This window comes from Daucus carota, chromosome 5 (genome assembly GCF_001625215.2).
Source record: "Daucus carota subsp. sativus chromosome 5, DH1 v3.0, whole genome shotgun sequence".
Taxonomy (NCBI): Eukaryota; Viridiplantae; Streptophyta; class Magnoliopsida; order Apiales; family Apiaceae; genus Daucus; species Daucus carota.
The window spans coordinates 44,601,293-44,626,854 of record NC_030385.2 but is presented as its reverse complement, the minus strand read 5'-3'; the positions used below and the strand labels follow the sequence as shown (position 1 = coordinate 44,626,854).

The window sequence follows — 25,562 nt, the reverse complement described above, 5'->3', positions numbered from 1 at the left end:
GTTTCACGCGTATTTGAGGTCACTCCAGTTGTATCTTTCTTCCTGTTTCACACGTATATGATATCACTCCCAAATTCATATCTATAAATACCTTTCTCCAAGAACCAAATCTTTCAACAAGAACCATCTTCTTAATACTTTCTCATACTCGTAACTTTCATACTGATTCTCTCATGTAACTACTTTATAATTCTTTTTACCAGAATGATATTGATTCATTAGTTTGTATGTCATATTGAAGTTTTTGGTGAAGACTAATTCTATCCTTATGACTGTATCAGCTGAAATGAAGACAACATCCACCACTCAATGTATGGAATTGATTTTAACTTCATTTTGTGCACACACATGATTGATTTATTTCTTGTAATATATCAGTGTGTTGTATATTAATCTAACACTATCCATCTTGAAATCAAATGATTGAGTAATTGAGAGTACAGAAGAAAATGCATCTAAACACCTTTAGTGGCCTCTGAAAAAACGTAGAGTTCATGGCCACCAGGAAAGGTACAACGAACTCTCGAGATCAAGAGCCACCAAGGCCATCTACCAAATGAAGATGAGCCGCTCCTCCTCATCACTACCCTAAAAATGAACACCTTCACCATGGGCACCACCACCATAGAGGAGACTACTATGACAGCAAATCAGAGTCACTGTCCTCCAGACCCACCGGTGCGTCCAGCTAGCACAAATCAGAATCATCTTCTACAAAGACAAGAAGAGTGTGTTTACCGCATTATACCCTGAGCAGCAGCAGCATCGAGGAAGATAAAAATTATCTCATCTTCCTCCTCATCTTCATCAGCCATATCAGATGATCACCAAAAAGGTCATAATAAGATGAGCGCATCATGTTGAAGAACTGCCACTAAAATGACGAGCCCGATGTACTACGAGAACTACACTTTTATTTTTCCATGTATTTGTAATCTTGTAAAAGTGAAATATTGTGTATTTAATTTTTCATAATTTAAATATTTATCATGTAATATTTTTGAAACACTTGAAAATATATATCTAATTAATATCACAACATTATTATCAATATTTATGACTTTAAGAAATTGTGAACGGTTGCAAAATGAGTAAAGATATAGAACAGAATTTCTTTGACTGTCAAAATTTTAATATAATTATATTTTATTTAGAAGATGAATTCCGGTAATTAAAAATTATAGAAAATGAATAAATTGTGGCTTGAGGAATGGAATATATGAGTTGAAAGAAGGATCAAATAGTAAGAGAAAAATATTAAAAAAAATTCAGACTTTGACTATCAAAATTTTAGTATAATATATTTGTTATTTAGAATATGAATTCCAGTATTTAAAAAAATGTAATAAATTGTGGTTTGAGGAATGGAATATGAGTTGAAAGAAAGGATCAAATAGTGAATGAAAAAAATATTTAAATAAATTTAAATAACACAATTCTATAAAAAAAAATTTAATAAATTTGAATATTCCTAATGAAAAAATAAGGAAAATATGTCACTATTAAAATTTTGAAAAACTATGTTAATTAGGATATACTCCACAAAAGTACTTAAATAATTTATCTAATTTCAGTATTATTTTTATTATATATCAATTTGTGTTTCATTTAGTTGATGTGAATAGATTTTTCAATTTCAGTCATGAATTAAAAAATCACGCTTAATTCACTTGTTGTGTTAATTCACTTGTTGTGTTAACTGTGTGCATTCCAGTCCAGAACCACTATATTTTGTATTTTTTGGACATATTTAGTTATTTTATATTTTATTTATTTATTTATTTATTCCTTGCAAAGAAAAAGAAATTGCTTTAAAATTTTATCTTGTAAATTTGAATATTAAAAAAATATTTATATTATTAATATAATATCAGATTTTTTAAATATTAGGCCTCATTTTTAAATTATTCTAAGGCCCCAAAATTTTTTGAGGCGGCGCCGAGTAAAAATAATATTTGCCTTCTCCCACAATGTTGATAATAATATAAGCAATTTTATATTATCAAGTTAGTTATCAATAATATTATCAATTTTATATTATCAATGTTGATAATTTTTTTAAAATATAAAAAAATTAATATTTGTAAAAAATATTTTTTTTAATTAAATAAAAATCAAAATATTTTATATAAATTATCATTTTAAGTAGTCTAGCGAACTTATATTACAAAATAAAATATTATAAATGACATGTGTGTTAAAAGAAATCATCTTAATAAAATAATATTATATAAGTGTAAATAATATACATATTAAAAAATAAATATTTTAAGGATGTTTAGAGTATTGGGTGATGTATTTGACAAAATCAAAATTTTAATAAGCATATGAAGAGTCAGGATAAGTCAGGTGTACTGGAAGCTACCATTTCTTGTGAGTCTGGTATACAGGTGTGCGGAGAATTCTGGTGCATTTGGTCTACATTTGTGTAGAAAATTCAGTGAGTATCTAGAGAATACTAGTGGGTGTGATGTATCACATGAATCAGTTGCATTTATCCATTTATCAAGCTGTTTCACGCGTATTTGATGTCAGTGATGTCTGATCATACATTTATCTATTTGTCTATTGGTTTACAAGTGTGTAGAGAATTCCGTAAGTATCTAGAGAATTCAAGTGAATGTGGTGTATCATGTGAATCAGTTACATCTATCCAATATCCTTTTCACGCGTATTTGATGTCACTCATACATTTATCCATCTATTTGTTTCACGCGTATTTGATGTCACTCATACATTTACACGCTGTTTCACATGTATTTGATATCATCTATTTATCCAGCTGTTTCACACGTATTTGACATTATCCATTAATCATGTTGTTTCATACATATTTGATATCACTCCTAAGTTCATATCTATAAATACCTTTCTCCATAAACCAAGTCTTTCAACAAGAACAATCTTCTTAAAAGTCTCTTTCATACTCATAAGTTTCATACTGATTCTCTCCTGTAACTATTTTCTAATTTTTTTGATCAGAATGATATTATTTCATTAGTTCTTATGTCGCGGTGAGGTTTTTAATGAAGATCAATTATATACTTATGATTGTATCAGCTAAAATGAAGACAACATTCACGACTCAAGGTATGAAATTGATCTTAAATCATTTTGTGCACACGCGTAATTGATTTATTTTCTTATATGTCAGCGTGTTGTATATCAATCTAACACTAGAGTTCATCCATCTTGAAATTAGATGATTGAGTAACTGAGAGTACAGAAGAAAATGCATCTAAATACCCTTCGTGGCCTCTGAGAAAAGTAGAGTTCATCGCTACCAGGAACAAAGGTACGAGGAACTTTCAAGATCCAGAGCCAGCAAGGCCATCTACCAAATGAAGATGGGCTGCTCCCTCCTCATCACCTCCATAAAATGGAACACCTCCGCCATAGGCACCACCACCATAAATGAAAGTACCATGACTGCGAATCAGAGTCACTGTCCACCAAACCACCGGTGTGCGTCCAGACGAGTCATTGTGGACAAAGACAAGAGGATTGTGTTCATCCACATCAGTTGTTATGAGCAGCTGCAGCATCCAGGAAAGCAAAAAATTATTCCATCATCATCCTCGTCTTCAGCCATCTCAGATGATCACCAAGAAGGTCATCTCAAGAGCAGCGCATCATGTGGAAGAACTGCCAGTACAATGACAAGGCCGATGTGCTACGAGAACTACAATTCTACATTTCTATATATTTGTCATCTTGTAAAAGTGAGATCTTGTCTACTTAATTTTGCATAATTTAAATATTTATCATGTAATATTTCTTGGTTTATTGTAACTTCCATCTCACCTTCCTGAATTGCTTTTGTTTGTGGCGCATCCACCTCATTCGATGCAGCAGTTTCCAGGGGCGGATCTAGCACACAAATATTAGGGGGGCATGAAGCAAATTTTCGAAAAACACCTATATATTTTTAAATTTTTTGAGGGCACTTTTATAGTTTTGCAAAATTTAGAATGGTGAAAAAATGTAAAAAAAATATTTAGGGGGGGCACGTGTCCCCCCGCGCCTCTTCCTAGATCCGCCCCTGGCAGTTTCAGCATCTGAACATTGAGCAGCAACCAGATCAATATCACTAGGCTTGGTTGTCAGAGAAATCACTGCATTGTTATTAACTGAAAATGCAGCATCATCGGATATAAGATGTTCAGTTGCATCAGGCAGATTGATATTTCTTCAATAATTTCAGTGAAACATTGCAAGGAACATGATTTCATATTAATAATTTGGATGAACTTGATTTTCATACATGCATTATTAATGAATATTAAAATTAAAATTAATTTATAAATGAATATTACCGACGAAAGGATAGAAATTAAATTAAATTTATGAATTAATTTATGCAATTTAGCTAAATCTGATAGTAATTTTAATTATATATTAATTTGTGGTTCAATTGTTTGACGTGAATAATTTTTTCCAATTTTTATTCATTGATCTAATAGAATTTTGTGATGAAATACAAATTTTGTATATTCATAACTTGAGATAACTTGAGAAAATAATAAACAAATATTTTTTACTCTCCCCCATTATGAGGATAAATAATATAACAGATTTAATACACAAAATATATTCAATATTTAATGAAATATATTTTTAAATTAATTTAGTCAAAAAAATATTATTATAAGTGGTATAGCTAGATCACATCAGAAAATAAAATATCATAAATAATATACCTATCCGAAGAAATCACCCAAACAAATATAATAATATAAATATAAGTAACATATATATATATATATATATATATATATATATATATATATATTGAAAAATGAATATTATAACTTATAAAGATGTCTCAAGTTCCAATCTAATGCTAGTGTGTTTTAGAAAAATAAAAATATATAATTTTGTGAAAATATATCATTATTGTATAAGTATATAAAAAAATTATAAATAGGTGATAATATGTTTGAATAAAGTTGTAAAGTTGTAATATTTATCCAATTGGTGTGTTTTTAGAGTATTCCAGTCATTTACAATTATAACCTAGGAGTTCTGGAGGGTTCTATAAGTAACTATGAGTTTCTGGAGTGTTCTGGTCATACATAAATGAAAATTCCAGAGAGTTCGAGAGAGTTCTATCGATATCTAGAAAATTATAGTGTACACGAGATTAGTGATATCTAGAAAATTATAGTGTACACGAGATTAGTCACAATCAGTGAGTTTCTCTAGAGTTCGGGAGAGTTCTGTCGATATCTAGAAAATTATATTAGTCACAATCATTGAGTTTCTCTAGAGTTCGGGAGAGTTCTATCGATATCTAGAAAATTATAGTGTATATTACATCATCTATCTAGCTGGTTCACTCTTCTATAAATGCCTTTCATCAAGAATCATTTCTTAAACTTCTTTCTCATACTCATAACTTCACAACTACACCATGATTCTCTCAGTAAATGCTTTATAATAAATTTCATCTTAGAATGATATGATTTCATTAGTTCTCCAGTCATAGTGATATTTGTGGTGAAGATCAATTCCACAACTATGATTGTCTCAACTGAAATGAAGACTAAACCACCACTCAAGGTCTGAAACTAATTTTATCTGTTATATAACATCATTTTGTACACAGATGCGATTGATTTATTTTCTTATATATGAGCGCTGCATATCTAACATTGTCGATCTTGAAATTAGATGATTGAGTATCTGAGAGTATAGAAGAAAATGCATATAGAACGGCGTTCGTGGCCTGTGAGGATACGTAGAGTTGTTCACTATGAGGAACAAAGGTACAAAGGAACTCTCAATCAAGATCTCCACCCGAACGCCCTTGAGATTCAGAGACGGCATCTTCCAAAAGAAGATGAAGAAGACCTCCATGATAAGCGGAGTGTGTTTTCAACCACCAGTTTCCCTGAGAAGTAGAAGCAGCTTCCATAAAAAGAAAACTGTGTGCTCGTCTTCTGCAAGCGTCTCAGATGATCACCAGGAAGATCATCATCAGAGCAGCTGGCGCATCATGGAACTGATGATGATGATTTGCTCTATGTACTAGGAGAACTACCATTCCAATATTTAAAATTAAAAAAAATAGATTAATTGTGTATAGGTGTAAATTTTACAAAATTAGAAAATATGTATCTATTAATATAGTTTTTATTGATATAAAATTATCACATAATTATTATTGATAGTTGTTTCTTTACAATATATAAATTATAATCGATAAAGAATTATAAAAGTATTTATTTATTTAATCTGGGAAATTGAGAATAAAATGATGATAAAATAAAGTGATTAAATAAATAATAATACGTCGAGTTTCTAATTTAAATGATAAAATAAAGTGATTAAATAAATAATAATACGTGGAGTTTCTAATTTAAATGACGATAAAATTTTAATTAAAATCTTATTGTTAATTATTTTAATTCAAAATATTTTAGCTTATTAACATGTTTAACTTTTAAAAATCAGATATATTGATTTTATAAAAAAAAATATCAAAATGTTAAAATCGTAATAATAATATAGGCCATGTACTGTGCTGTTACTGCCCTTCCAAGAAAAAGAAGTATTGCTAAATAAATCTCATACTTTCATATCCCTGTCACAATTTTCACTAGATAACATAGTAGCCAATCATATTATTTCTTGTCTGAAACCTCATCTCCTCCACTTGTCAAGCTGTTCCCATGCCAGTGAAGAAAGGTAAGCATCTTCTAATATATTCACACTTATCTCTGTTTCAAGTTCAGCAGACTAGTTTTACTCGAATTCTCGAAAAAAGGCTAAGACCATTTTGATCTTCTGTAAAATTTATCCAAGTTTCTAACTCTTCTATACTGCACTATTTTATATTGTACTTGAATCCAAAGCAGCATATGATTATGTGAATATGTGATCATCTAAGACATAGTTGTCTGTCTGTGTTTGTAAGAACTTTCTGGTTTTCCACTTATAGTTTGCATACTTGTGAGTAGTTTTGATGAATTCTGAGTGATAATTTTCAGATTGTTAGTAATTATGACTCTGTTTATATCCTTAAGCAATATATGACAACATGATTTCAACTTCTGGATTGAAATTGGCTATCGAATATTAATTGAGCTTCATCCGTTCATTTTAAACTGTGTTTCATACACTTTCAACAATTGTGGAGTACCATTGCTGCAATCTTACTATGTAGTTAAATGTGATTATTGGGATTAGGGATACATTTTTTTTTAGGTCTGGATCAGTCTAGTACATTAGCTAATCTATTCGGAAAATGAAATATTCATACACTTCTAACCATTGGGGAAGACCATTGCAACAATCTTACAATGTAGTTAAATGTAATTATTGGGTTGGGGGGTACATTCTTCCGGTCCTTTGTCATAGATGCTTACTTGCTGTCATTACTATTACAATGAACAGCCGGACTCTGGACTTCCATATCTTTCTTGTGACATCAAGGGAGAATATTTACATTTGTAGCTTAACAACGATACATATTTGAAAATGTGCTTAACTGTAGATTCCTAATGCTTTTGTATTTATCGCTTGTTACAATAATGGTAAGACTGCTGTAAATTTATACTATCTTGTGTAGATGAAATTAAACTGAGAATCGACATATGCTGAGCATATTACAGACTGCAATTGCTGAAGTCGAAAAATACTGTCATGTACAAGCTGGGCATTCTGTCTCACAAGGTCACCATTAGTTTGTGGAAAGATGTGGGAAGAAATTTTCATTCTGGACTATCATCTACAACCTGGAAACCAGTTTTAGATCAAAATATTGCAGGGTCTACCAATACAAAGGCCAGAAATCCATCTATTCTGGGGACTGATAGCCTGCATTTGATAAGGATAAACCGCATTTGCAGACCTACAATCCAATGCATGATTGGCGGAAGTTCAGAAGAGTTATCTGATGAAGATGATGAGCTATGCCCTGTTAATTGTGTCAGAGAATTCAAGAATGACAATGAATTCCTTAGAATACTAGAGAAGGCCAAGGAAACCAAATCTTTGGTGGTAGTAGATTTTTACCGCACTGCCTGTGGTAGCTGCAAATATATTGAACAGGGGTTTACAAAGCTATGCAAGGGATCTGGGGTCGAGGAAAATGGAGTAATATTCTTGAAACACAATGTGAGTACTGCTTTAGTCGATGATGAATATCTGTCTTGAGGTTTTATGGTTTTTGAATGTGTCCTGGTTCTTACAGAATTGAGGTTACAATTTCTACAGGTAATTGATGAATATGATGAACAATCTGAGGTTGCTGAACGTCTTCGAATCAAGGTGAATGCTTGATACCGTAGCATTTCAGTTTTTATCGAGCTCCCTCTCACCAGAATGTGTTCCGTTAAAGTCAGTTTAAATTGCCTAATTTCTTGAACTGATCACGTGTTAATGACTCGTTTATTTGAATGCAGGCTGTGCCCCTCTTCCATTTTTACAAAGATGGAGTTCTATTAGAAGCTTTTCCAACTAGAGACAAAGAAAGAATCATTGCAGCCATAGATAAATACACTGCTCCTGCCACTCAAGATTTATAAACCAGTTTAGTTATTTCTATATACTTGGCTTTTATGTATAGTAATCGTCAGATACTTAAGATTATTGCAAGATGTATGTGAATCCTCATGTCATATCTGTAGTAATACCAGAATTTTTTGAAGCATATCATCTCAGAATTTGAGAGCTGAGTTGCTTGATGTATTCGATGGCAATTCTTGAATAATAGATGAATGTCCCTTCTGAAAACCTCAGGATTCATTAGTAGAGTTGATCAACTGTTTGTTTCTGGGTAACCAAGTAACACAGGTTGCCTGCTAGCTATATTATGTCATATCATATATAGTTCCAGTTGAGCATTATGCAAACTTGTAATGTTGGAAACATATTCTTTCATCAGTCTGATATCAAAACATCAAAGCGTGTGCACAAGAGAATAACTAGACTATACTCCCTCTGTTTTTTTTTATATGACGCTTTGACTTTTGGCACACACTTTTAAGTGCTTTGACCGGGTAGTTAAAAATATTATTTTTTAAATTTTCTTTTTTTGAATAAAAATTTTGATTATATATTATTATTCAGAAAAAGAAAATTTAAAAAATAATATTTTTAACTACCCGGTCAAAGCACTTAAAAGTGTGTGCCAAAATTCAAAGCGTCATATAAAAAAAACAGAGGGAGTATAATATTGGAGAACATACAAGTGAAAGTGTCTTGAAGAATTTGAGGCTGAAAGCATAGCTTTAGAACTTGATAATTTTTTGGTTTAGGTATTTGCCTAACCAAGAATAATGACCAAAAACATCAGTTGCTACATTGTGTTGATCTACTAAGTACCTTGCTAATGGCACTTCGTAACGAGCTTTTACCATTCTTGTTTACAGACAATGTGTTCATAAGCATTGTGAAAAACTAATTCTCTCAAGTGCACTGAATATAGGAATTGTAGCAAGGTACTTTTGAGGACCGTGCACAAATGAGTTAGAAGCAATGAGCGCGCACAAAATTTCTAATGACCCGGATGAAAGTCTTGCATCATGAAATGTAATTTCTGCTTCTGCCCCAGCAGTAGGACACGAATCAACTTTACAAGGCATCTTATAAAGATTCTGATTTCAACCTCCTTTGCTCGTCATGTGGTATTCATGGACTGGAACCCCTGGCCCGTAAATCGTACAGCAGCGGTCATTGAATGAACCAACCAGTCGAGATACAACTTCCTTGAAAAACATTGTTGCCATCTGTGAATGATAGATACAAATTAGCTCAGACACCTGAAAGTACTTTGCACCAGTAACATATAAGAATTATAATTCTCCACACAATGGGTAATATATCTTGTGGCAATTCAAAATATTATGGTGTTGCCAATAAGATAACATTATTTGAGTGTTGAAAATCAAGAAAGACAACTAGAAAAATTATAGGAGCATACCTGACGATAGAATGGTGATTGAAATTTAAAATCTACCATGAAATATAGGCTGCAAGTTCCTGGTACTGGACCCTCATTGAATTCCCACACGTTAATTAAGTGATCAAAAAGGCCACTTTCTGATACAGTAGTCTGCAAACAGAATACAAGTGATGAGTTATACAAAAACAACTTTCATCAGCAAATACAATGACATTGTTAGGTTAACATTTAGGAACTCATTGCTAATTTTATTCATGCAAGGAACACAATTCTAACCATCAAAATTGTGGAAATAAAAAAAATGTGTGTGTGTGTGTGTGCGCGAAATATATTGTCAACTGTAATATTTTAGGGGTGTCTATTTTGTATTATAACAACAAATGTGTATAGTTGTTCATAATTCTTTGTCGTGGCAAGACCTATAAAATTAAAATTGAACTGAGGAAACTGATAAATCCCCAAGTAACTTCTTTCGATATATTCTCTCTGGAACAAGTAATAAGCGACCATCACAACAATGTGAAAGGAACTCAGGACTCAGGAGCACAAACTTACATTTCGGGATGCATAAAAAGTGACTCTACAAATGATTCTTTCATAATGTTGTCGAAATAACTTTCATGCTAACTTCTCGTCTTCTAACTTATGACAGGAGATAAATGGACACCAGAAAGTACAAACTTTGCTTGTTTTGACTCTTAAAAAGTAACCAGCAGGCTATATCAGAAGCCATAACCACTTATCATTTCTACCTAACTAGGTTCTTTTCATATTGAAGAAGGATTGTTAAATACGTTAATCCGACTCGAGTACGACGTGTCAGACACGACAATATCCGAGTGTCGGACTCAAAAAATCTAAAAATTAGACACAGGGACACTGTCTTTTTTTTTGGACACGGGTATAGGCCACAGGGACACAGCGAATAGGACACCGGTATAGGGACACAGCATAATACTTAATAAACAAGCATGGTAAGAAGATACCTTAACAAAAAGTAACAATCAAGACTGATGAAACACAATTTTGTAAGGAATTTTGCAAATGAGGGATCTTCCATACTTGTTTTTTTTTTCTTTTAATTTTTCGGTTTGCTTTGTATATTCAACTTATATGAGGTTCTTTAGTTGGTCAAATGTCCACATTTCAGTCAAAGTGTCCAACACGAAATAAGTGTCATGTCTGAGTTTCCAAGTGTCGGACACGGTCTCACGGGTACGGCTACCTAAACTGAAGAGTCGGAGAACATAATGTGAGTAAAAATAACATAACGGTAGTTATGTGAACCTCCAGACATCAAAAAGAACAAATGTGACATGGTTCAATGATCACTACAGCAGATTCTGCAACATATGATTTTACACCAGCCACCAACCTAGATAAAGTCTAGAACATAACCTTCCCTTTGTTTTACTCAATGCTTTCCACTTGCCTATACTCTATAGGGGTGGCAAATTTGACACGACCCGAAACCCAACACGAACCCGACTCAAGAAAGTACGAATTACCCGAAATTACCACCCCTACTTGCCTAGATGTGATTTTATAGTTAATTGCCCTCAGCTCTTAATAGCCGACGAGCAGGACCTCAGTTTGATTCATATATACTGACCAGCACTATCTGATGGAATTTTATAAACTCACAACACAAATAATAAAACGGAAGATTTTCCCACCTTCACATATTTTGGTTTACTTAGTTCGACATGCGACATGTATCGTTCAACAAGAAATTTAAAACCAATCTCCAGTTCAGCATCAAATGATCCATCAGGAAAGGATCTAACTATATCTGATTTCTGACACCAAGGAACAAAATCTGAATACAAGTCAACTGCAGCAACAACCGAATATAGCTGCTCCTGAGAGTACCTGACAATCAAAGCAAAAACAAAGAGAAATGAGAAGCATGTGAATGCAAATTGTCAATTTTAAATGTATCACATAGCCAAGCTACCATGTTATCGCTTCCATCTGATAGTTGTTTGCATCAGCTGGCTCATACACATTTCATTATTCATAAAGAAGATTATTTTCTATTCTGCAAGATATTTGGGCATGCATCTACTTTTAATATAAGATATAACAGGTTTTAGGTTGATAACTGTGTAATTGTGATTTCTTTCTCCAGTAAATCTATATGAACTTCATATTTTAAATTTTTCGACAACTGAATATTTGCACATTCAGATTCAGATTGGTATGCTCATATTTGTAAGATACTTGATAGATTTCAATGCAGGGGGTATGAATTTATTCGTCAATAAAGCAGATAGTATGCTTGAACCAAACAGACCTGGAATATTATTAGCCCGACTTGATTAAATAAAGTATGCTTTTTGATTATGTCCTGCAGTCCTGCTAGGCTGCTAATAATAGTTATCTCTAAACTAAATACATATACGAATACATAAAATCCAACATTAGAATATACAGATTCCTGCAAAATCCCTCTTTTGATTCGGGCAAGTGCTACTAACTAATCCAAACAGACCTAAGCATACCACTCATATAGCATGTCAAGGGAGAGTAAGATGTACAGGATGCATGTACATTTTCTCTTTACTTTGTATATAGAAGCTAGAGCATTATATACGTGATGACAGATTAGAGGTATCACCAAAGCACATAAATGTAGTACAAAAACACAATAAACTAACTAGCAACAACTATTACTTTAACTAATACATTCAAATGCCACTTCATAAAAATGCTAAACAAAATGCCACTTCATGAAAATGCTAAACAAATTAATATCAACCAAAACAACAAAGATTTATTCCCTACAAACATAATTGCACACAAAGGAAAAACTGACCCTAACACGCGTTTCTCCTCATAAACCTTAGCAAGAACATTAGCCTCCGCCCCATCGCCACACCCGAGCAAACCCCTCTTCCGTATCCCCCCATAATCACACTCACTAACAAAAAAATGCCTCTTCTTTGCAGCAAGACTACTCCCATTACCTAATAGAAATTGGTTTACACAAGCAATGCTACTTAGCCCTTCAACTTGAACAAGATTTGCCAAGCCCCATTTGTTTCTATTACATAATACTGAGGGTTTAAGGCCATTTTTGCGCTGAAGTAGGGTTCTTGCAGCCCTTGATGCCGACATGAAGGGCGGCATCGTATGGTATTACAGGGAAATTGTGTGTGTTTCTTGACCTAATTGGAATTGAAAAGTTGGAAACTTAAAAGTCTACAAGCAGAGAGAGAGAGAGGGAGAGGGAGGGAGAGAGAGAGGGAGGTGGGTGTGCCGTGTGCGTTATGATCCTGAGAATCGAATTGCATATAACGGCTCCGGTCAAAAGTGTTTGGAACCTCAGTTCTGAGTTGTTTTTCCTCGGGTATTTCTTATCGGCCCCTTTGAAAAACACGGTTCAGTAAATTATTTGTTTATTTATCTCTAGTAATTTATTTCCTTAATCTTAATCATTAAAAAAATAGTAAATTTTAAATAAGTGTAATTTATGAATTTTTGAATTTCTGATATATTATAATTAATTATATATCAAAAATAATTACAAATTATTTAATGATATAACACCTATCTGGGAACAATTTTTTATAAAAAAGATATAAACCTGCTCCAACATGTAATAATTGATTATTTTACATAATATACATTATTTAATAAATATTTCTTTAAAAATTTCAGTTTAAAAATTTGTCATTAAATATTCGTTTCTCTTAAAAAATAATTTCTGAGTAATCTTACAATCTGATTTTACTTGCTTATTTCTAAAAAGAACAACAATTGTCAACACCCATCAACTGTCCAAGGATCTTGTAGTAATTTGCGGTCAGTTTCGCAACTCAAACATGTTTGATGCACATTGTGCAAGTCTTGGTGAACATGAAGGGTCTATTGCTAATTTGCTACCCACTGCAGCACCATCGAACATGTCTTCCCACACTCCTCTCAGAATACATAAGAGACATATTAGCACCTATTACATATTTCATTAAACATATAGGTCTAGCTTCAACCTACAGCTCACTCTCGAAATGGCCTAGAATCGCTGGTCTGGAGTCGGAGGTACTTCTCAAGGATCTTTCAATACTTTGCACTAGATGGATACAATTTGTCAGGTCTATGGACTTCCTTGGTTACTGGTTGCTAATCAATGCAGGATACTGAACACTTTAATCTTTCACTGAAGAGCTATTAATATTCCCTGCATCTTCTGTCGCTGGGAACTCTCTGCAAGGCACAACCTACAGGAACACAGAACCAAGTGAGCATTTTATATACTGATGTATACATAAAAAAAACTGCTAATGTGTGTGAAATCATATACTAGCATACTACTAATATTACTTGGTCGCTGCTTGTACTAGCAAGCACTGCAGCTTTGATCTCAGTTTGGCTTGCCACCTCTTTATCAAGATCTTCATCAACAAAATTCTGGTCTGTCACCTCTGCAATAAAAAAAAAAAAGGGCCAAGTTTGTTAAGACTGTATAATTTGAACCTGGATTATGCCTGAAACTATGTGAAAACCAATTGGAATCTTTTATGGGCAGTATCGATGATCTCAAAAAACCAATATGCAACGATACAGCACTTGGTATACTACAAACTTTCAAAGATACAAGGAAAAAACAGGACATGTGACAATGATTTCTTTGTCTACAAACTACTCAACTTCACTAAAGGAACTGGGTAACACATAAAAACCTATATGCATAGAGCCTAGAGGTGAAGACAATAGCTTTCTCATTTAAATAGACTTTCTTTTAGCACAATAGATCACTTCTAATACTTCCACTCTTCTCCCTACCATTTCACCATAGATCAAAATGGTAAAATAAAACAAAAATGGAAAAGAGAACTGTGTAAAACGTTGTTCATTTTATAGAAATGCTATGTCCTACATTTGGTTTAACTATACCAATATCAGAAGCAGCTTTGTTTCACCTCTGTACTTTTTGTGTCCCAAATTTGACTTGTTTTTCCGTTTAGAACTATATACTAGACTTAATTTTAAATTCCTTACATATAAGGATTCAACCCTCATGACATTGTCATGCTCTTTACACTTAAAATAGTTTCCCTATACATGGTTGAAGCATTTAATAAATCTAGCTATGAAAGAGAGGCTGCAAACTGCAGAGAAGAACTTGAGTAGCACATGAACAAAAGTAGCCTACACCACCGCAAAACTATGAAGCAAGGATACGGGTATGTAGATGTGTAGCATGGGAATACACAGATTCAACAAACATCATAATATGGGAATCCGGGTGTGGGGGTAACTCATCTATAGAAATGACATGAATATATATTTCATTTTATGTATAACAAAATCTCTTGACAAAAAAAATCTATGCAAATTAAATTAAATGCATAACTCAATCATCTTTCAGCCAGTTACTTAGCTTTTACGTACATAGTAACTTAACTCAGAATTAATTACAAGTTGTGAAACAAATAATACTATTTGGTATTGTACGAGTGTCCCCATGCCGGACACAGGGATTCAAGTGTCCGAGGATCCGACATGGGGATATGTTCAGTAACCCAAGTATCATTCTTTCCTAGCCACAAAAAAACCCATCAACAACCATGTGGAGGCAAAAAAGGCTTCAAGCAAATCATTTGAGTAGAGGTGGGAGCTACCTGTATTGCTGTCTGCAGTATCGTGGTGGCACAAATTAGGCTGCAACATATGAAACGGATTTTTTGAATCCAATATAGTTTTTCCTTGTATACTAGGACTTGCTACAGTTTGGTGAGTTTGGTGTCTATGTCCCGACCTGTAATGTCGAACCCATGGATTCACTGAAATATCACGTGGATCATTGGCAATCCTCGATGGTGCTTCACCTCTTCTAAAATTAACCTTCGTCCAACAACCATCCCGAAGGACCTTAAACTGAATCACAGATACATAGTCAGAAACACAGGGGGAAAGTACACAAATAAGGTTATGCATTAAGACTAGCTCCCCTAAAAAATCAAAATTAGCTCCAAAGAACACAAGTGTATAAGATACTATACCTGTCCAGAAGGAATACGAGTGCTGACATGCATTTGCCTGGAGGATTTAGGATCTGATAAGTGCTCCTTGTGTGACTGTGAACCATGCAAATCCAAGGAATTATATAATTGGTCCACAAAAGATGCCTCCATAGATTGTAGATACTCGTTATGTTTCTCATCTGTCCATTCTGTGCCCACTGAATCACTCTTTTGAGAATCCTGAGACAAATTGCAATGATAAAATCTATGAACTCCATGGGCAAATATAATATCTCGATGTGAAATCTCTACAACTAATTAGTGTATTAGATCAAGGTGCAAAAGTCCACAGGTTACTAACGCCAGTTCCCATAAACAAACATTTCTAGCGAACCCTTGTTCCGGTGAACAGTAAGACACAAAGTGCTCCTTCAAGCTCATATGGGCCCAAACCAAGTAAGCTTTAAATTAACAAATATTTAGAGGTTAAGTGTATAGTAAAAGAAAAGGATCCAAAAGATCTTCATATAAGCCACTAAACAAGCAATATAATTCATCAAAAAGGCTGGCACTACCAGAAACAAAATCCATGACCTAAACTAAGATCTAAAATGTGGAGAATAATATCCAGCATGTTCTTTAAGCCAGATTTAAATTCTCCAAACATGTGACCTTCACAACATAAATTATTGAATTACAATATCCATGACCTTCACAAATTAAGCTTAAACAACAAGTGTTCTTCCTTCGAAGCAAACTTAAATTCAATTTCTTATCGCATCAAAAGGTAGTAATAAACAAATAATACTGAGCAAGTAGCCTTTCTTTACTATCCTTAAACTGTAGAAATAACAGATTCAAGTTAATAGCTACGTAACAAAAGTACTAATTATATCAAGTTTATTACATCCACTTGTTAGTTGTTTCTTCAAAGCACATAAACATGATAACAAAGCATATTAAAACTCACCAAAACAAAAGTTTAAAATAAATATATTTATAACAACATATTAATATCTTGACATCTTGATTCAATCATTCAGTTGAGACAAAAAATCATACAAAAGACAGTGTAAGATCTTAATATCTTGATTTACAAAAGGAGTTTATATAAATAGTTACCGGATCGGAATTCCGGCGACGGAGGAGATCGGAGCCGGCGGCGGAACTCGGCGGAGGAAAAGAACCTTCCATGTCTGAAAATATGTGTATACAGATGTATATGTATCTGTGTAATAATACGATGATGCTTGATTATTTGTTAAGGAGAAGGAAATAATGCAAGGAGGTGTTTGAGTTTATGTATGAGAAAAACATTATGGAAAAAAAAGTTTGAGTTGAGTTGTGTCTCGCTTTTCAGACGTGTCTGGGTGCCACGTCAGCGGAGAGCTTGCCAGCGGAACAGAGAGTCTAGATGAGAGCTAGCTGAGAAGATATTTTGTGGTGTCTGCTTTGTTTCACAAAATATCCTACAAAACTTATTGTATTGTACTACTAGTACAATAAATATCTGCTTTACACAGTTGGCCACTTGTGTTATCTATCTCATTTTTCAGTGCACCTTTTGCCAGAGACAAGTCCATTCTTTTTTACCTCCCGGGTCAAATCGGTTTAAAAATAATACTCCCTCTGTTCCATTTTAACTGATGTTTGACTTTTTAACACGTATATTGAGGTGTAAAAAAACAATATCTACACTCAATAAAAAATTTCAATACTTATATCAAATAAAAATTTAGACTCTAAACTTTTATTTGATATAAATTTTATAAAAAATAATCATGTTTAGATGTAATTTTTTTAACATCTTAAAATACGTGTAAAAAAGTCAAAAGCAGTTAAAATGGGACGGAGGGAGTATATACAAGTCGATTGTCATCAAAATTTAAGAAAATCAAAAATTTTATTAATTTAAGTATTTTGTTTTATTTTATTTTTAGAATTTGAATTATAAAAATATATATAACACTTCAAAGGATATATCTATAGTATATTATTATTATATTATTAAATTTAACACCACATAAATCGTAAATATCAATAAAATATTGATTACACGCATAAATTAAAAAATATTTTTAACTTATAAATAATAAACACTCTTTCGTTTAAATGTCTCTATTTTAACAAAATATTTTAGAATACGATCTTTTTTTTTCAACAACTTTTTAAATAGTTTACAAAAAATATGAAATACGAAATTCCCAATACTTATTATACATATATAAACAATTCAATATAATTCAAATTATAAAAATCATAAAAAATTTATCAATAAATATTTAAAGATATGTAAAAAGAGTAAAAGAAAAAAGTGGGCCATATATTAAATATAATGTGACATGACATTTGTCGTTTATAATCGGTTATCCATCCAAGACATTTCACCGTTTATCATGTGAAATTTGGAGTATTATTGACGTGCATTTTGTAACAAATTTAGCAATTTCCGATGCCAGGATCGTTGTTTTCAAATATCATCACCTTCATCTTGACAGTGATATTGTTCTGATTCATCCTTATCCTGATCGCCTTTTGTTAATTTTCTTGTTTTTAGTTGTTTAATTTCATTTTAGATTAATAAATAAATAATTTAGGAATATAATCAAATCTATAAATGTTATTTTGACATGAAAGTTTAATATTCTTCTCTTACCTAAATATAGTATATATAATACAAATCAATATTTAGAAAAATAATTATAATAATTTTTATTAAAATAATAAAACTTTTCATATATAAATATATTGAAGTATGTGTACTATATCTTTGGACAAGTATATATATTATATTATATGTGTGTGTATAATATAAAAGAATGTCTTTGGTGTATCGTTTTTAAATATATTGTTGTAAATTGAAAATTCAAAATAAATATTAGTATTTCTCCTTCCCACCTCCCTCCAAGTTATTAACGCTTTTTACCTAGAGTTGAGCATGTATCCAAATTTTCATAAAATATAATTTTATGATTTATTTAAGTTGAATAAAAATTTAATATAAAAACTAATTTTTTAAAAATTAATAATTAAATTATAATATAAATTTGAAAAAAAATAGATAGACCGCACTTCCAAGAATTTACAGTATTTATTATTCCATAAAGACTAAAGAGTTATACACACAATTGGAAGTATAATTGTTGGGCTAAAACCAATTTCCTAGCCTGCCCAACTTCCAAAAGTTCGTCATGCTAGCCGAACCTGCGATCAAATTACTTTTGAGTTCCATACCAAGTACCAACTTATGCAAAGAAAGGAGTTTTGACATGATCCAAATAGTTTGCCACACAGGCCCAACAGCTGAGTGACAGGAGTTAAAAGTTAAAACTAACCTCCTTGGGGAAGGCCATGAACGAGTTGTGAGATCAATCCATTTACAACTCAAAACAGTTCTTTCTGATCAGCAAAACTGAGATAAGTAAGTATTTTCCGGCATATGAGCATATACATTGGTTCTAGAAAATATACTTCCTTTACTCAAAATATATATATATATATATATATATATATATATATATATATATATATATATATATATATACTCCCTCATGAGTACTGTCCCTTTGATTGTTAATACCTTCTTGCACATACATAAAAAAATAAATTTTAATTTTATAAATTTAATTTTGAAAACTTTTTCCTAACCAAAAATTTGGATATTACCACAATAAATACTACTTATTTATTCACAAATGAGTGATTAAAAACATGTTTAAAATATTATTTAGTCTACTAATATTTAATAATAAATAATAAATAATAAAATGACGACTCATATATTTTATGATAATAATAGTAAATATATGATATAAAATTTTGTAGTGTTGGTTAATTAATTAATTAATAATTATATAATTTAATATCCATGAAAACCATTTATATTAAAATAATTATACACAACTTAATAATTAATTAATAAAAATACATGGAGGATGACGAAAATACACAATCAACTACTCCAAAACTAACAATCAACTGTGATACCATTCTCCTAGAAAGCTATATTAAAAAAACATCTAAAATATTTATTTAATTGAAAATTCTATTAATATAATCCACAAAATATTCAATTAACTCCAATTTCGAAGACTTCTCCAAGACTGTGACCGTTAAGCCCTTGCAAAATCACCAAAGCACAGAGCATGGTGATAACTCTGGGAACAACACATTCATCGCAATAATATCTACAAATAACCCCTCAAAAACCCCCCATTTTGCACTTAAATCCAATGGCATACTATTCAATCTCGCTAGCAAAATCACTTCAAACCCATCTTCACAAAAACCCCATCACTCCAAACCAATCTTTTTCTTGTTCTACAGCTGTTTCTTGGCCTTTCAAGAAAGCCCCTTTTGGTGCCCTGAAGGCTAGGGGAGGTAATCAAGAAGCTTATGGGTCTGAAATGTTGAGAAAGCCTGTGACTTCACAGGGGAAAGAGGGGGAGTCAAGAAGGGAGCTTGATGATGATGAGGAGGAGGAGGAGGAGGAGGAGAAAGAGGAGGATTTTGTGGATTGGGAAGATCAGATTTTGGAGGATACGGTTCCGCTTGTCGGGTTTGTTAGGATGATTCTTCACTCCGGCAAGTATGTTGGCTTCACTCAATTTTGAATTATTTGTGATTGGAAAACTTTATTAATTTATGCAGGTTGAAGATAGAGTGATTTTGTTAGGACTGAAAAAACTACTAATTTATCGAGCCTGACTAGTAGGAATTATCCAATTTAAGTGAAAGTCGATATTTGGTTTTGAGGGGGATAAGAGTGTAAGTCGGTCAGTGTTAATCCACGAACTGCTAGCCTGCTGTTTTAATTTTATACATAACCTTGTGTTTGTGTTATCTCATTGACTTGTATTAAGTTACGTTTAGCCAATTTTATGGGATTCAAGATACCTTGGGGCTAGGTTGCGATTAATAGTGCGGGGAGAGGGTGGTCATTTTGTAGTTCTTAGTTAACTTTATGGGTTAGCAATACCTTGGAAGAAAGTATGATTATTAGTCCTCCCAATGTCAATTAGAACATCAACAAATATAGTTTGTTGGATTATCCGTTGCATTGCAACCGGCTTGGTTTGTGAGTTGATCATTTCAAGAAAGAATAATGACATGATGAGCGCAAATTCTAGATAGTCTGAGGATTATTTTTCTTTGCAATAAAACATAGCCTATGTGAACTAAAACGATCGAACACATACTGCCAATTATTATCTTTGATAACTCTATAGCTCATTTTCGCTTAAAATTTCAAGCTGAAATTTGGTTGGGGTTTTACAGTGCACAACTAGCAAATTTGAGAGACTGTGAAGCTGGTTTTTTCATTTGGTACTAGCTCTGTGAAGTACCCGGTATATGCTTCCATTCATACTATTCTAGTCTAGTAGTCTACTTTTTGTTTGCATTGGGGATCACAGTCAATTGTAATTCACCCAATACATTATAAAAAAACCAAAAATGATAATGCTCATGGTTGAGTGAAGGGTAGAAGTGGTATGGTCTTAAGAGTTGTATGGTTGTGGCATCATCTGAGCCAAGTATTTAAATTTGAAATTATATAAAATGGTGTGCAAATGCTATATGTAGTCAATAGTTGGGTATCCAACAAATAGCGTGATGAGAGTGTTAATATAGTCGCGTGGCACTAAATATAATACTAAATTACGGATGCAACAGTTCTTGAATTTTGATCAAACTAATGGGAAAGAGGATAATCTATTTGCCATGCTTGTTTATCCCATCTAGTCTTTTACTATATGTCCCACTTTTTCCTTTTATCATCTGTCATTTATGTTGTGTTTGGTTGGGGAGAATGGAATAGATGAGATTAAAAGGAAACAATAGAGTTTGGAGGGAAGATTTGAAAAAAATAAAATGGGAGAGTGCAAATTTGTTATGATAAGAATCGTGAAGTATGTATCATCCTTCTCAATTTTTATTATTATTATTTATTTTCTTTAATTTGGTTTGTGTGTGTGTGTTTGGGGGGGGGGGGGGGGGGGGGGGGGGGGTAGGGCTATAATTTAGGTTGTTAGGAATGGATGAATGGATGGAAGTTTTTAACATTTATCCATTTTATAGTTCAAATTTCTTTCCAATCACTCCAATTTTGTTCATCCCAGCCAAACAAACATCAGTCTTTTATGTGAGTATGTTTTTCTTAATCTATCAATTTCAATTTTTAATGATATGGCTATATGTAGTGCTATTTCAGTGAACGTTTTCAATCTACTGGATTCATATCGAATCTGAGTGAAAAGATACATGCAGTATAAACTCTGATGTAGATAGTGTAAGAATGAGAGACTTAGACACTATGACATTCTTGGAACAATTGGTATCCAGAAAAGTATACACTAGATACTTGGGCTCCCTTTGGTTGGAAGGTATGTAGTGAAAGATGTGAATATAATTAGAGATTGAAAGGAAATTAAAGAAGTTGGGAGTGTAAATAGTTCTGATATAAATTTTGTTAAGGATATGAGCTGGAAGAAGCATGAGAATTATTTCTGAACTGATGGGATTAAGCTCTAGTTTAAATATGTGGAATTGGAATGGATAAAGTAATGAAAATCATGTTATATGTGGCATATTGTTGTCTTTAATTATTCTTTTTTCCTTATGCTTCACTCTTACACTTGTTTTGGATTTAGCATACTTAACAATTAACATATACTAGTTTGGGAACCACAATGACAAAGTACAGTAACGTGATCGTCATGCATCTGAATCTTATATTGACTTTGATAGTTTTTCTTCCATAGTTGTGGTATGGTTTTAGGTTTTAATATTTGCACATCGGTTTTGCTTTGTGACAGATATGAAAGTGGTGATCGGTTAAGTCCAGAGCATGAGGAAACTATCCTGGAAAGGTTGCTTCCATACCATCCAGAGTGTGATAAGAAGATTGGAAGTGGTGTTGATTACATAACAGTAAATCCCTCCCACTCTTACACACACACACGTACACGTACTTTCCAAGTCTCGAGCATTGATAAGGGTAGTGTATTTTTTTAACTAAGCTTGAGATACTGGATCAGTTCCTCAGTGCGGCTTGAGAATTTAAACTGACAGTCCTACCTATTACTTGTAGCTTATAAATTTTTGTGCACAGAGCTTCTCAGTGGAGATTATATATAACATATATATCAAGCTACACATTGTCCCCTGTAGTTGTTATTTTGAGACGCAACAAATCTCAGTCTATGGCTATATCTATGCCTGCTATATGCACACTTGGGCAGGGAACAAACCTATGAACATTTAATACATGCAACGGTCTAAATCATGTTAATATATTTGAAAAAGTTGACCAAAGAACAAAAGCGTTGCATAGTTGATTTCGTAGTCAAATAGCTAGTCGTAATTTGTGAAGACACTGGTCGATTTGATCCACAATCAACTTGAACTAAAGAGTTGAAAGAATTTTTTTCTTGGCCTTTTGTGTTATGCAGACAGTTTTGAGGAAATGCATATATATGTTTCCATTACCTACATTCTTAAAACCCCTTCCATATTTAATCTTTATTATTTCTTGTGCAACTTAAATGAGGCTCTTTCTCAATTCAGAGGCCATATTAGTTGAAGAAAAAAAAAAAATCATGGCAGAGCCTGAGTTTCTCATATTGGTATCATAGAAATTTTATAGGACAGGTAGTTGATAGATTTCATTCATTTAAATTATCCTTTTTTTATGATTATTCGTTTTAATTTTTCATCACAAAATTTTATATAACAGATATTGCAACAGCACACTAATAGCTGTAAGATCAATGTGTAACACATTTCTATTGACCTGATAACCAAATAAGTTTTGCATTATGTTTGAGGAGTAATTAGCATATTGTTATTGTCAGTCTATATGAGTCATTAGGTTTGGGACGGGAAATCCAACTACTTTTCCATTCATCTTCTTTGTATTGTACAATGGTAGAATTGCTGAATGCTCTATTTTAGTAACCTAATTTTTGGCTGACAGGTTGGGTATCATCCTGATTTCGAAAGCTCTCGCTGTCTGTTCATAGTCCAGAAGGATGGCAAACTGGTAGACTTCTCTTACTGGAAATGCTTGAAAGGGTTAATACGGAAAAAATATCCACTGTATGCCGACAGCTTTATTCTTAGGCATTTTAGGCAGCGCAGGCGTAGTTAACTGGCCCGCCTTAAGTTCTTAGAAGTCTGCTATTGTATTCCCAGTCCATTCTTGCCATATATTTTGTGTACAACTATTTTGTGCTTAAAGCATCCCATCTAGATGTAGTCTGGAAAGTCTATACACAAGGAAATTTGGAAAAGGAGATAATGGAATCTGTATTTATGTGAATTGCAATTACAGCTCTAGCCTCCATTTCTCATATCTATCAGCTCTGGCTTTAATGCTTTTCCTGGTAGTTGGCCCCGTGAGCAAGCGCAATCAATAATCAATAGTAATATCTGAATAAGTCATTGTTAGAGTCTGAAAGATGATCGTGATAATAAATTGCACGGACATGTCATTATTTTCTGACACAGAAATATTATCCGTGTAATTAAATATTACCTGAATAACCTGTAATTAAATACATGTATACAGGGCACTGATTTTAGAGTAATTTTTTTTGGTGGATGGCAAGGTTTAGAGAGTAATGCTACCGAACTTTGTCCCAAAATTTTTTAAATGAATTTAATGAAATGATTTATGTGTATATAGTTATATGATCTCATTATTATTAACATGAATTGGACTAATTAAAAATTGTCAGTTAAAATTTGCAGAAAAAATTGAGAATAATTTTTTTAAAAATACTTAGCATTTTCTTATAAAAATGATTTAACCGGTTGTGTACTTGGTGGATTAACCATGTAAATAGCTGTTATAAAATATTCTAATTATTTAAATTTTTAAACTAAATATAAGTCATAGTAAAAGAAGATAATGTGAATAGAGGAAAAGAGGTGACCGCGATGTTGCGTGAAGAATATGTAAGCAAGAGACATGTGTTATTCCCCTGTGATCTGTGGATCTAATGTTAAAACAGTGCCTCTAAACTATTAATCGAAAGCGTTATCTTTCCTGTTCTATCTAATAATCATGTTTGATTTACGGACAAGTTTCCAAATGTAGGCTTCTAGCATTTACAAATGTAGGCTTCTTACGACTTGATTATTTCAAAACTTTACTTGAGATGCATGATTGATAAGCTTCAACTGTCATTTTTCCTCTCAATCAGTTTGTAACTTTTGTTTGACTTGGTTTGAGCGTGCTGCACTCCTCTCTACCACCTCCCTTTTTCATTTTTCATTTTTTAAATTTTTACGGGCTTTTTTTAAGAGTGATGGTTTAGGAAAATAAAAGGATTATACAATAAATTATTACAAAATTTGTTATCTGAATTTAAAAAATTAATATTTTATTGAGTTTGATGATGAAACCCAGCTTCTCAAGAATTAGAAATTAGTCTTTTTCTAAAAATGCGAAATACCTTTATATTCTCCAAACTCGTCTTGGAAAAGTTGTTATCAAGTTCATCAAATAATATGCATGTTTACGTATCTTTCGAAATATATTTGTTGTTATCTTTAACAACCAATATCGAATTGCGTCTACACGTCTGATGACTAATGACCATTCTTGAGACATGAAGTTTTTACAAATAAAAATTTAATATATAAGTTTTTATTAAAAATAAATTATAAAATTATATTTT

General features: G+C 32.5%; 4 protein-coding genes across 4 annotated transcripts; 2 read left to right on the top strand and 2 right to left on the bottom strand.

Annotated features, from left to right (window-relative positions):
* The first annotated feature begins 6,564 nt into the window (after positions 1 to 6,564).
* LOC108220199 (thioredoxin-like 4, chloroplastic) lies at positions 6,565 to 8,739 on the top strand. The gene is made up of 4 exons (XM_017393892.2): positions 6,565 to 6,690; positions 7,617 to 8,121; positions 8,221 to 8,274; positions 8,409 to 8,739. The coding sequence occupies exons 2-4, from the start codon at positions 7,648 to 7,650 to the stop codon at positions 8,529 to 8,531; spliced, it is 651 nt and encodes a 216-aa protein (XP_017249381.1). The 5' UTR covers positions 6,565 to 6,690; positions 7,617 to 7,647; the 3' UTR covers positions 8,532 to 8,739.
* Positions 8,740 to 9,179: 440 nt separating this feature from the next.
* LOC108223926 (uncharacterized) lies at positions 9,180 to 13,285 on the bottom strand. The gene is made up of 4 exons (XM_017398399.2): positions 12,729 to 13,285; positions 11,587 to 11,782; positions 9,929 to 10,060; positions 9,180 to 9,734 (listed from the first exon to the last, which is right to left on the bottom strand). The coding sequence occupies exons 1-4, from the start codon at positions 13,040 to 13,042 to the stop codon at positions 9,609 to 9,611; spliced, it is 768 nt and encodes a 255-aa protein (XP_017253888.1). The 5' UTR covers positions 13,043 to 13,285; the 3' UTR covers positions 9,180 to 9,608.
* Positions 13,286 to 13,690: 405 nt separating this feature from the next.
* LOC108223927 (cold-regulated protein 27) lies at positions 13,691 to 17,344 on the bottom strand. The gene is made up of 5 exons (XM_017398400.2): positions 17,002 to 17,344; positions 15,919 to 16,119; positions 15,538 to 15,793; positions 14,237 to 14,337; positions 13,691 to 14,133 (listed from the first exon to the last, which is right to left on the bottom strand). Exons 1-5 carry the CDS (start codon positions 17,071 to 17,073, stop codon positions 14,062 to 14,064), a joined length of 702 nt encoding a protein of 233 aa, XP_017253889.1. The 5' UTR covers positions 17,074 to 17,344; the 3' UTR covers positions 13,691 to 14,061.
* A 2,616-nt stretch (positions 17,345 to 19,960) lies between these two features.
* Positions 19,961 to 24,216, top strand: LOC108220193 (protein DCL homolog, chloroplastic). The gene is made up of 3 exons (XM_017393887.2): positions 19,961 to 20,467; positions 22,695 to 22,809; positions 23,855 to 24,216. Exons 1-3 carry the CDS (start codon positions 20,112 to 20,114, stop codon positions 24,026 to 24,028), a joined length of 645 nt encoding a protein of 214 aa, XP_017249376.1. The 5' UTR covers positions 19,961 to 20,111; the 3' UTR covers positions 24,029 to 24,216.
* The last annotated feature ends 1,346 nt before the right edge of the window (positions 24,217 to 25,562 follow it).

Excerpts from the sequence above, each read along its gene's own strand:
- LOC108220199 (XM_017393892.2), top strand. The coding sequence starts at position 7,648 with ATGTACAAGCTGGGCATTCTGTCTCACAAGGTCACCATTAGTTTGTGG. Across the intron at positions 8,122-8,220 it reads TAATATTCTTGAAACACAAT|GTAATTGATGAATATGATGA; the intron begins GTGAGTACTGCT and ends CAATTTCTACAG. Across the intron at positions 8,275-8,408 it reads CTGAACGTCTTCGAATCAAG|GCTGTGCCCCTCTTCCATTT; the intron begins GTGAATGCTTGA and ends ATTTGAATGCAG.
- LOC108223926 (XM_017398399.2), bottom strand. The coding sequence starts at position 13,042 with ATGCCGCCCTTCATGTCGGCATCAAGGGCTGCAAGAACCCTACTTCAG. Across the intron at positions 11,783-12,728 it reads GAGGAGAAACGCGTGTTAGG|GTACTCTCAGGAGCAGCTAT; the intron begins GTCAGTTTTTCC and ends TTTGATTGTCAG. Across the intron at positions 10,061-11,586 it reads GTAAACCAAAATATGTGAAG|ACTACTGTATCAGAAAGTGG; the intron begins GTGGGAAAATCT and ends TTCTGTTTGCAG.
- LOC108223927 (XM_017398400.2), bottom strand. The coding sequence starts at position 17,073 with ATGGAAGGTTCTTTTCCTCCGCCGAGTTCCGCCGCCGGCTCCGATCTC. Across the intron at positions 15,794-15,918 it reads CTCGTATTCCTTCTGGACAG|TTTAAGGTCCTTCGGGATGG; the intron begins GTATAGTATCTT and ends TCTGTGATTCAG. Across the intron at positions 14,338-15,537 it reads TACTGCAGACAGCAATACAG|AGGTGACAGACCAGAATTTT; the intron begins GTAGCTCCCACC and ends TTTTTATTGCAG.
- LOC108220193 (XM_017393887.2), top strand. The coding sequence starts at position 20,112 with ATGGCATACTATTCAATCTCGCTAGCAAAATCACTTCAAACCCATCTT. Across the intron at positions 20,468-22,694 it reads ATGATTCTTCACTCCGGCAA|ATATGAAAGTGGTGATCGGT; the intron begins GTATGTTGGCTT and ends GCTTTGTGACAG. Across the intron at positions 22,810-23,854 it reads GTGGTGTTGATTACATAACA|GTTGGGTATCATCCTGATTT; the intron begins GTAAATCCCTCC and ends TTTGGCTGACAG.